Source organism: Penaeus japonicus, unplaced genomic scaffold, assembly GCF_977035675.1.
Source record: "Penaeus japonicus unplaced genomic scaffold, GWHDUDI00000001_assembly GWHDUDI00000008, whole genome shotgun sequence".
Classification (NCBI taxonomy): Eukaryota; Metazoa; Arthropoda; class Malacostraca; order Decapoda; family Penaeidae; genus Penaeus; species Penaeus japonicus.
The window spans coordinates 19,694,226-19,706,725 of NW_028234410.1; the positions used below are offsets into that span (position 1 = coordinate 19,694,226).

At 42.6% G+C, this 12,500-nt stretch overlaps 1 protein-coding gene across 1 annotated transcript in view; it reads right to left on the reverse strand.

Moving 5' to 3' along the window:
• Window positions 1-12,500, reverse strand: part of LOC147471469 (uncharacterized) — a gene marked incomplete at its 3' end in the record, with an annotated part of 47,744 nt that overhangs the window by 30,000 nt on the left and 5,244 nt on the right. Inside the window, 2 exon segments of the mRNA XM_086539189.1 lie at window positions 8-34; window positions 2,326-2,413. Of these exon segments, the coding sequence (XP_086395315.1) occupies window positions 8-34; window positions 2,326-2,413 (115 nt within the window).

Below are 12,500 nucleotides of genomic sequence, written 5' to 3' on the forward strand. Positions count from 1 at the left end.
AACCAACCTCGAGTTTAATTTCAGCCTCCGGGTTCTGGATTTTGTACATGGAAAAGAAGAGAACAACATGATGCGAATGAGTGACCAAGCTCTACTGCTGCTACGACTAAAATAGGGGGCGCCCCACGACCTCCTGCACGACTCAACCTTGTTCTCTTTCGCCCTCGCTCTGAGTAGGCCTTTTTTGAGAATTAGATCATTATTTTTTTTATTGTTATGGATCTCTTCTGAGAACGATATATGCTTCGAGTGACAAGATGATTATATTTTCATTATGTGAATACAGTAAGATAGCAGAATAGTATATAACGAATGTAATGTTCTGCGTGAAATCGCACTCATTCACGATAGGTGGAGATAACATCAAAACAAGTGGCATGATATTACAGGAGACATTCTAGTGAGTGCCATCAGGGCCAAGGTTGAACGAGCATGGAGTACGTGGCAGCTCGAGGCAACGGTGCCACAGCCTGCATTAACCACAGGGGGCACGGAACCTTCAAAGCTACTACATATTTACAATGTGGGTCACATGTCTCTAAAAGTATGGCACTAATGTTCAGATTTGTTTGGGGAGAGCAAGCACAGCCAAGTTACCTTCATGGAGGTCGTCAAACACTGTTATGTGTGTGTGGATGGATTTGGTAGAACAAAAGCAATCTACACATATTCTACAGAAGGGGCTGGACTTCTGTTTGTCACCACTACAACAGCAACAACGATAATAACAAAAACAACATGGCTACAGCTTAGAGCTGACGTTCTAGAATCCACTACTAGTTTTTAGATGTGGGATTTCAAGTTATGTGTTCATTTACGGTCCTTTGTGGCTTTAACTTGGCTGTGTCGCTTGTTTCAATCAAATTGAATCATTTCATATTATCATTATTATTGTTTAAGACAATTAAAATATTTAGAGATTATATATATATATATATATATATATATATATATATATATATATATATATATATATATATATATATATATATTCACGAAATGTGGATATGTCGATTAATGTCCAAGAATATCTTGTCTAGGAATCTGTTTTTTGTTTTCCTTTTCTAAATTTTGTTGTTTTGTGTGTGGAGCATTTGGAGTCGACTAATCCACCAATCGTCCTTACTTCCATACCAACATCAATGGCGGAATGCATTTCCTTTATACAACTCACTTTTGGCTGTCGAATTCCCCGTTTTTTGGAAAAAGAGAGGTAGAAAGTCAATGAACATATCTTTAAGACAATACAATTTGGGAGAACATCATCAGGCGATTAATAAGTATGGAGGGTAGGGTACGGGGCGGGAGGGAGGTAAATGAACAGGAAAAAGTAAAGATTCTCTAAGGGTATCATATTGAACTAAACATCAAGGTTTGGCGGAGTAGAACTAGCCATGGCCGTGCTGCAGCGTGCTGAACACATGTACTTTTTCAGCTGAACATGTAGAGGGGCCTGATGTTCACTGTTGTACAGCTGTCGACGCCGTGTGCAAAAGTGCTCGGATAGCAGAGGTGCATGCAAAACACGTAGGCTTTTGGTGGTGGAGAGGCAAAAAAAGGTGGAGGCATAAAAAGAAAAAATATATATAGGGTGTCCAATATACTGTCCTATTCTGACTTAAAATCTATTTGTAGTTTATCATTATCACTTTGTCTAACTTCCTTCTACTAAAATCTGTCTCATCAAAGACAAAAAAACTATTGTTTCTGTCAATATTGCCCACTAATCTACCAACGGCTCAGCTTACAAAACCTTGGGAATTAATCTTAATTATCACATTATTATTTCTTCTAATCGTTTTATTAAACTTTTTCGTGTCACAACTAGATGTTTTCCTATCCTGTGTTACCCATCTGACCCTCGTTCACTCGCTTATTCACACTCTATTTTTCCCCTATTTACTCACCTAGGTTCATCCCACCTTCACGTATTCATCCCTACCCTCCCACTCTCTCCTATTCTTACCACTGACCTACTCTCCCCTACTCTTTACTCAACTACTCTCTCCCAATCTTGTTTCACTCATCTACTCTTTCCTCATCCTTTTTTACTCTTCTCCCTCAGACTCTTAGTTTTACACCCCATCACCCTAAATACGCATCTCCTTATCCTGTCTCACCTTTCTATCTCCCCCTAACCCTTCTTAATTCTTTATCCTTCTCTTCCATGTTTAACCTACTCCCCTGACATCCCTCTTCTTCACCTACTCTCCTGATTTCCCCCTTTTTTCCCCCTGATACTTTCCTAGCGCCTTAATTCTGGTCTCCCTAGTCCCCTACTACTGTCATATGGCACTCGCCCTTCCCCTTTCCTTTCTCGCTTACCTTCTTATGCTCCTTCTCCGAGAGCGAGGAATGCCCTGGCACGTAGTCCTCTATGCGCCCCGGCTGGTGGACGTAGCGGTTCGAATTCCTGGAAGGAGGAAAAAACAAATGGCGATCAGAATTTTTTTTTCTTTTTTTGGCTCATTTATTTATCTTTCTTTCTTTTGTAAAGAATCAAGTGGAAATTGTAATAACCCCGAAAGGGGAATTGCTTCTAGGAAATATACAAATGACAAATAAATGATACGCCCACCCATCTGACCACGACGCAACATACAATTAAGTAAAGTAGATGATGTGGTGGTGGACGGGCACCCACCATTAGTCACGCCCGTGAAATATGTCTAATGTAGGCGTGAGCGTGTGTTAGAGTACCCGTTTGTGGCTTTGCTGTGACGCTAAATAATTAAAGACACGAATTATCATTCCGAGGATAATTTCTCATTTAACGAAACGGACACGTTCTCATTCGTCGGAACTGAAGGTCACTCGTAACCTCATTTGGCATCACTGTCTCATTTAACTTAGTTGTTAACTGATTTTATTGATCGTATTTCTCTTAAAGATATATGTCTAACTTATATTTCGAAGTCCCCAAATCTCTTTGAGCTTTTTTGTAATTCTGCCATTTCTCTGTAAAAAAATAATAAAATAAAAAAATAAAAACGACCTCACTGGGTCCAATGCCCTGCTCACAAATGGCCACCTACACATCTTCTTTTCGTGCTCTGGATAAATGACGATTTAAGTGGCCCAAAACGGCCGTCTTGAGATTTATGGCCGCGAAGGATTCATTTGCATAAATCCTCGGTCACAAGCATGAAATTTCTGGTAATCGCTTCGGATAACCTTATGCTTAGCTATTGTCATTACACACACACACAAACACACACACACACACACACACACGCACACACAGAGAGAGAGAGAGAGAGAGAGAGAGAGAGAGAGAGAGAGAGAGAGAGAGAGAGAGAGAGAGAGAGAGAGAGAGAGAGTGAGAGAGCAAGAGCACTTATTGCAACACGTGAAACTGTTTAACACGTCCTGCCTAGGCCGACCACGTTAGATTGAGATCGTATAACCTAAAACCCGTCTTAACCACAAACCCCAAACATAGCACACCTTCCCTCAGCCCACCCTAACCCATCCACCCACCATGATAATACAGGAAGGTGACACGCCCAATAACTGTCATAGGCCTACGCGGGGGCGCGGGTAAACACAGGTCTGGAAGTTGACGAATCTGTGGTAATGACAGTGTGTATTTGGACTTTGTATGCGGGCACTCGCAGCCACACCCTGCTCTTACCTCCTCAAGACACTCACGCACTGAAATTGCTCTGTAATCCCTAAATACCTATCACAGGTTAATTTCACAGAAGAATGTGCTAATCGGGGCGAATCTCTAAAGTAACATGGGAATAGTACAGTCTCCCGCCCTTCCTGTGTCATTCTCCATTTTCTTTCTCTCGTCTCGTTTTCGCCAAATCCGATCTACCTATTTTCCCTACACCGGTTCTACAACAACATCACACTCCCTCCCAATAACCCTCCAACGACAACAACACAACCGCGCCTAACATGGTAGCACCAATTCCCAGAGCCAAGATGTGTCCACGCGATAAAACCAGCCAGCCAACGGTCCAGACTAAACACAACATCCGTGACACAAAAGGTTACATCTTCCTTCCAGCATTTATAACACCTCGACCCTGGCTGGAGCTCTCGCCTGACACTTATATGGCCGACTGAAGGACACACCTACTAACAACTAGGATCGTTTCGAGTGTTAGGACACCTGACAACGCACAACACATACATATTCATGGTCGAGAGGACGAGACGTTGTAAATCATCAAATATAATCTTGCTTATAAACCTAGACGGTCATACGGACTACTAACAAGGCGTTACAAGTCCCTTTACACCTTTCTGAGATTATGCAAATCAACTTTATACTTTCATTTACATAGAGAGTTCATGAGGGCTGTTTAGAATATTCATTTCTGGTGTACAACGGATCATAAAATCTCGTGAAAGTATGAATTCCTATAAAACGATAAATGAATCCATAAAACAAGTGTCTTTATCCAAATTTCAGATGCGCGTCTATCCCTCAATCAATCCACTGAGATGTGGAGAGAGAGAAATAATGGCGACAGTAAAGAAAACAATAAATAACAAAAAATCTTGTTCAGAACTGGATATGAAAAGAAAAAACAAAAGAAACAATAATATGAAAAGGGGGAACTACGATAGATGAATTGAATCTAAAAAAACAAACAAATAATTAGGAAAACTCTGCCGCACTAATAAGAAAACGGGGACAATGACGGCGACAAGCCATCCTTTTTCCCCTCTTATCAATAGAGATGTCCGGCGATAAAATTTATCATCCTCAATAATGTCGCATTTCCGAGCCGTTTCACGAGATAAACCCGCTTTACGAGCCTATTTTTTCCCTCCGTTCGATGCCACCATTTCGTTTCCATGCGAATGTCCCCTACTTTGACCGAATTATCCATATTTTTTCGCAATCGCATCGTCCATAACGCCGAGTTAATCGTATCCAGATTTAGGTTACGATGGCTGCATGCATTCCCTCCCTCCACACTACCCCCCACCCCCCTCACTACCCGTGGTATGGGGGATGCTCTTACTTTCCTTCATTTACAACTAATCTGATTCACTTGCTTTCTCTCTTTCTGTCGGCCTTAATATTTTTTTAATTTAGGAGAAACTTTAATATAAGTACTGAAAACTATAAACTGCTTCAGGTATGCATTCCCGACCTATTCACCTCAACAACACCTAACCTATTGAAAACAAAATAGCTGTCCCAAAAGTACCCATCCCACCTTCTTCTCTCCTTCTTTTCCTGACACAGTTCACACGCACCTTTTCTTACGGTGCATTTTTTCCCCCCGAGTCATCCTTGGACCGTGGGTTTTGTGGCCGCTTCTCACAACGGTCTCCTTAAGAGATCAAGTACGAGATAGAAAAACAACAACAAGGAGAAAAAAACAACAACTCGGTTTTCTCACAGGTCTAGAACGGGGCGACCATTCCCGAGTTCTCCGAGGAAAATCGAGGGTAATAATGAGGTGTGTAATAACCGCAAAATGACCCCTAATTTCCAGGGTGTGGGTGTGTGGGCGGACGACAGCTAACCTCCGCGCCCTTGGGTAAGCGGAGAGCATCGTGCAGGCGGATAACTTGCGGGTAATCGTGGTTTCGCAAGAATGTATGTTATCCTTCCTGTAGGATTTCGAGTGTTTATTTATGTTTTTTTTTAATACTATAAATACTGTTTTATTTTTCTCTCAAACCAATGCGTAATCTTCCTGACCCGTACTTTTACTATGATGCATTATCTCTCGTGACATTCAAAACACAATCTTTGCGTAATTTCCTAGTACTTTTATCAAGAAGCTTACTGATAGTTTCCCAAACTTCCTTAGCTATCACCCATGCAGGCTATGGTACGGGTACCATACTTAGAAAACCATATAAAATGAAACAGAATAAGAAAATCAAATATGAAAAGCAAAAGAATAACATTTCTACTGCTCTGTCGCCAGGGATCATGACCGCTTACGACCCGAAAATCCATAAAACAGGTAATTGGTCGTAATATCTTGGCGGATAACGAGCGAGAGAATGAGTGAGAGTGAGAGTGAAAGAAGAGAGAAGAGGAGAGAGAGGAAGAGGGAAAGTGAGATTGACTGTGAGAGAGAGAGAGAGAGAGAGAGAGAGAGAGAGAGAGAGAGAGAGAGAGAGAGAGAGAGAGAGAGAGAGAGAGAGAGAGAGAGAGAGAGAGAGAGAGAGGTAGATAAATAGATTGGTGGTGATGGGGTGGTGGAGAGAGAGAGAAAGACGCGAATGCCCAAGAGCAATTCTGATTCCCATCGTCTTAAAAGACACGACTCCAGGCGTTAGAGGGTAACCCTATCCTTACGAAAGAACAAAGGCCTTCCTTTTCTCCACTTCTCTCATCCATCAGTTGTAACAAAGGGTATCCCGCTTTCAATACATTTCACAAGCATTACAAGCAAGAGAAAAGGGAGGACAAGAGGAGAGGGGGGGGAGAGAGGGAGAGGGAGAGAGAGAGAAGAGAGGGGGGAGAGATCAAGAGAGAGAGAGCTATCAAAAATGGAGAGAGGTCAAGACAATCATCCCATATAGAGTCTCATTCCGTCAGCACAAATAAAATTCCCTCAAGCACTGTCAAAAAAAAATCCCCCTCAGCTCGGGTCACCAACAAGGCAAAAACAACTGGGTACTTCAAACCCCAAAACCTCAATTCCTCGAGTCAAAGGATTGGTGGATGCGGGAGGGTTGGGGGGGGCTCGGGGGGGGGGTGGGGGGAGGGGGGGGCGTACAGCGGCTCGGCGGTACTAGGGGTCGACGCCGCTGCCCCAAGGAGAGTCGGAGATACAGAGGGGCGCTGCTGCCAAAGAGAGTGGGAGTTGAGTGGGCTTGGCCTACAATGGGTGGGGAGAGGGAGGGAGTCAGAGGGTGCTGGGGGCGGCTGCTGCTGGGATGAGGGGGGTCTGGCTGTGCGCTTGTCTTGTCTGCTGTGTTTGTCTCTCGACTCTTGTCCCTCCGTTCGTTCTCTGTCATATATATGCTTTTATAATATATTATATAATATATATATATATATATATAATATATATATATATATATATATTATATATATATATATATATAATATATATATATATATATAATACATATATATACATATATAATATATATATATATATATAAATATATATAAATATATATAATATATATATATAAATATATATATAAATATATATATATAATGTATATATATATATATATATACATATATATATATACACACATACGTGTGGTATGTATGTATGTATGTATGTATGTATGTATGGATGGATGGTATGTATGGTATGATGTATGGTATGTGTATATGTATGTATGTATGTATGTATGTATGTATGTATGTATTTATGTATGTATGCACGAATGTATGTATGTATGTATGTATGTATGTATGTGTGTATGTATGTACGTATGTATTTATGCATGCACGAATGTATGTATGAATGTATGTATGTATGTACACGTGTGCGTGTGTGAGTAAACTGAATTAATAGAGAAAGAAAGACTAAGAGAAAGAGGAAGGTGGGCGGGGGAACAATGTTTTAGTTTCGAATTTCAAATAAGGGTTAATTCCTTATCACCTTCATTCCAACATCAAATAACTAGACACCGGCATGTGTAAAATGGACATCACTCACAGCGTGGGAAATGCTCTCCGTTCTATAAATATCCCACATGAGGATTTTATCGCAGAAAGAAATCACGGAATTTTTAAATGCTCCCTCGAGTGGTTAGCACCGTCATCCCCCGACAATGGCTCGTTCATTATCGCAAATTTATCAAATTCGAAGCTTGGCCATCGTCTTCGAACAATGTAAAAACTATTCAGAATTCTAGACTGGCGCCTCGTTAGGCCTACGGGTGCTTTCATCTGCGTAAGATTCTGAGCGCGGGCATCAAAGGCGGCGCAGTCTAGGCGGGGAGTGAGTCGGCGGTTATTGTCACAGCGCTGCGGTCACTCGGTGGTAATAACTTGTTTTCCTTCTCTGAGTAAGCCGGCGGGAGGGATAATCCCAAGTGGGTAATAAACATATTATATCTTGCCATTTTATTTCCATTAAAGAACAGTGGGTTGTATTAATCAATGTACTGATTCTCAACGTGGTGGGACTTTTTACACAAAGGCACGCTGGTCTTTCCCAGTGTTGAGGTTTTCTTTCATGTCGTTCGCCATTGTGCGTTTGCGGGCGTTTTGGGTGACAGTCCAGCAAAAGCGGCATCGGGGCCTTTCACTACATTTTTTAGATCGGAACACGATACTAGAATATTAAAGCAAATCGACATTCAATAAACTTACTGTGTATGTGAGTCTAAAATAAACAAAAAACATAGGCTTATATGCAGAACACACAGAGGACATATACGTATTTACAACTACATAGCACTTTACACCTTCCGTATATAAGAGAGAGAGAGAGAGAGAGAGAGAGAGAGAGAGAGAGAGAGAGAGAGAGAGAGAGAGAGAGAGAGAGAGAGAGAGAGAGAGAGAGAGAGAGAGTGAGAGAGAGAGAGAGAAAGAGAGAGAAGAAAGAACTAAAAAGACCGTATCCCTCTGAAGTCGCACGGTCGGAGGACAAAAAGTGACCAGCTTCGCTGCGTAACGACTGGTCTGCTTGAGTCCTTTTCACGCCCTTTGGGTGAGTGGTCAGTTCGAAACACTCACGACGTGTAAATGTCTGAAATTAGTTTCTATTAGAGGTTTATGTATGCATAGGTATATATGTTTACATAGCTACATATATATATATATATATATATATATATATATATATATATATATATATATATACATGCATACATACATACATATACATACAAACACACATATACCTATATATACATACATACATACATATATATATATATATATATATATATATATATATATATATATATATATGTGTGTGTGTGTGTGTGTGTGTGTGTGTGTGTGTGTGTGTGTGTGTGTGTGTGTGTGTGTGTAATATATAATATAATAAATAATATATATATATATATATTATATATACATACATACATACATACATATATATATATATATATGTATAATATATATATATATATATATATATATATATATATATGTATATATATATATATATCAACGTATGATTAAAGTCCGCCTAATAGGATGATCTAACAAAGTTCATCATTAAAGAATAATTATATGTCATTAAGAGATTAGCGTATGATAACGATAAGCAATCGCCAAAGCGTATCAAGACAGAAATCACGGTGTATTAATCTTGTGTAATTGATGGTGGGCGTATCATTTCCAGCGCTGCGTAGTGGGAACGCCGGCCGGTTTTTTATGGGCGTGCGTGGGAGGACGAGGTCGGGGAGTGGGGGGGCAGGCATAGAGAGAGGAAGGGGGGAGAGGGCGGAGGTGGGGAGTGTGGAAAGGGGGAGAAGCGGAGGAGGGGAGGAAAGAGGAGATTACTTCCGTGGGAGAGCGGGGAGGAAACCAGCAGGAGGAGAATGCAACGCAAGCGTAAGCGACATTTCCATTTCTCTCCAGATTTCCGCAGTGAATAAGACTACGAAACATGAATTCGTACATTTGTCGTATTTCCAATGGCAATACCTCGAGCATCAAATAAAACAAAGATTACGCTGGATCACAGACATTGCAAAATCACTGTGCCATAACCCCCGCATCTGCCAACCCAAGAGAGGTGGGCGGTGACGCTGTTCCACACGCAACCACACGGCCTCTGACACCCCCATGGGCGTGTGCAGACGGGGCGTGAAGGGCAGTTACATGTAATTTCGCCCAGGCCGGAGAGGGAGATTACATGTACATACAAAGAGTACTTAGCATAGCATTTCCCCATTGTCCTTCCCGGGGGCACGGCCCTTCCTCGCCGAGGTTGCCAGCTCCCCTTCTCACGCTGCTCACCAGCCGAGCAACCCTCAGCGAGCTTTTTCAAGAAGCCCCCCCTCCCCGACCTCCTTGCCGAAAGCTCTCCCCTTCTCTCCCCTTATTTTCTTCTGCTTCCTCTTTCTTCTTGCCAAACTTCCCTCGTCGCAAGAACTCAGCGATGCGGCGGATGGCAAGAACGTCAAACCGGTGACGAGGAATCGCCGGAAAGCGCGTCTCCGAATCCCTACAAGCCGCGGGGTGCTCGTGTTCCCGGGGTGGCAGGGTAGGCCGGGGGGGGGGGGTCGAGGGGGATATGGGGGGCGGGTAGGGAGTGTGTGGTGGTGGGGGGTCACGGGGAGGATATGGGGGCTTAGCCGGGTAGGGGGTGCTAGGGGGGTACAGGCAGTTTCAGGAGTGGGCGGACGGGGTGGAAGGGAGTTGATGGGGGGAGGGGGGGTAGGAAATCTGAGCCTGAATTGATAAATGGAATGGAATATGAAACGGACAGTTTAATACATGAAAGTTCTTTTTTTTAAGTGGAACGAGGACTGAGAACGGTGAAACAAACTGGTGTGATATATAGGTACATGTGCAACACATAAGCGGGGAAAAGTAGAGGAGAAATATAAAGAGAGAGTGATAGAGAGGGAAAGAGAGAGAGGAACGAATGAGAGGACAACAAAACCGGCAGGGGATTAAGTCGCCTGAAGGTCAACGAAAGTGGGGCATAGAAAATCTGAAAATCTGTTTCCCTAGACACTCACCAAATAATATCCATTATTTCCCACAGAGAAAGAGAGAGAGAGAGAGAGAGAGAGAGAGAGAGAGAGAGAGAGAGAGAGAGAGAGAGAGAGAGAGGGAGAGAGAGAGATCAAATTTAACAATTTAATGAGAAATAAAAAGAGAGAGAACTGCAATCCCTTGTTTCTTTTTCCACAGTGCTGTGCCTCTTTTTTCATTTTTAGTTCATTGTTCAAATACGGCCGCTGGTCTGTCGTTACAAAATCATCCATCATTTCCCCGCGATACATACAGGAAGCGAGTCACGCAAACACGGAGGGCAACCCGTCAGCCTTCGGTGAGATTGGACAGGCTTATACAATTTTTCCCGCCAGTGATATTTTAAGCATGGCGAATTATTTCCATTTCTCTGGTGCCATGTTCTCTCTCCATATCCGAGTTTGTTTATAACGTGAAAATCCATTCTGTAAAGTAACACGTGAAATGATATCGTAACATTAACACGCATTAGGGGAATAAAACTTATGGTATCAAATAACATGATGTTTTGTATTTCATAACTTAGCAAGAAGGGGATTTTAGAATTATTGAAAACTTATTGGAAGAACGTATCACATGATATAACACAGAAAATGAATTTCATACTCTTATCGAGAAGGTATTTCAGAAAACACAATAAATTTGAAGAACGTACGGCGACCGATCCCACCAATCAACCACACCAATTCGCTCCGACACCAATGCCTTCCAGTCCCACTATAATAAGCCTGAAACACCGAAAGAAAGCTCCGTGATTTGCATATCTAAGCGTCGTGCTGCGCGTTGTGATCCGAAGCACTCCTGGCGACACGCGACCCAAAGGACACCGGCAAAGACGTATCATCCGCATCGTGGCTTTCGTGACGAAGCACGAGAGCGTGTTCGTCGTTGTCGTCGTCGTCGCCGCGGTGGCTGTGCTCGAGTGAAAGTCTCCCTTGCGAAGTCTGTCGTCATCTTCTCGTGTGACAGCTTCACTAACCGAACGTCACGACTATGACACCTGTGCTCGTTAGGGGGACGTCACGCCTTCTTCTCCTGCCTTAACGTTTATGGCACTATTCACTTATACTGCCTAGAACACGGGCGATTTCTCGCGTGGGCCAAGTGCGAAGGGAGTTTTGATTTCGCAGGCAGAATTGTCAATAAGACGTTGTTTATAAAGCAATCTCTCTTATGCCATAAGCCATACTGTGCGTCACCTACACCCACATATAAGAGCCAGGTCTTACGCAAAATAGGATGTGGGTGTCATGACATGGAGTACAATGGTATGGAAACCCGGACGAGAAGAGTGAGGAAGAGTGGGGGGGGGGAGTCAAAGGCTACATGAAATTTGAAGAATTGACATGGAGAAGGTCTTATTGGGACACCTATTATGTAAGCTAGAGTTTTTTGTGAAATTATGTGAATCCGGCCAATGTGTAACCGTAAACGTCATCCATTCTAGCTAGTGATCAGCCTACGCTCGGTCATGGAAGGTCAACCTCTGCCCTCTCCCGAGGCACAAGAGAATGCAACGCAACATGTATTCCAAAGCAGGCACACTTTTAGGGAAAAGAACTGATTTCGTCTATCGGGGTGTTCTAAGATGTTCTCACACTGTTGTTCTCACGCTCTGTTCCACACTTCAGCCTCCGGTGTTGGCGTGGCCTCGGGACATGCCTTGCCACCCCCTCCTCCCGACCGGGTCAGCTTTTTGTCGGTTTTCCTCCAAGCATCTCCGTTCTGGGGTCGCCCGGAGCGCAAATCAAATCTAAATAGATTTTCTTACATTTATATGTATATATGTATTGTAATATACATATGAATATTTGCATATAAATATTTTTACAATTCCATATACATATATACATTGACCACCCGCCCCCACACACACACAAACACA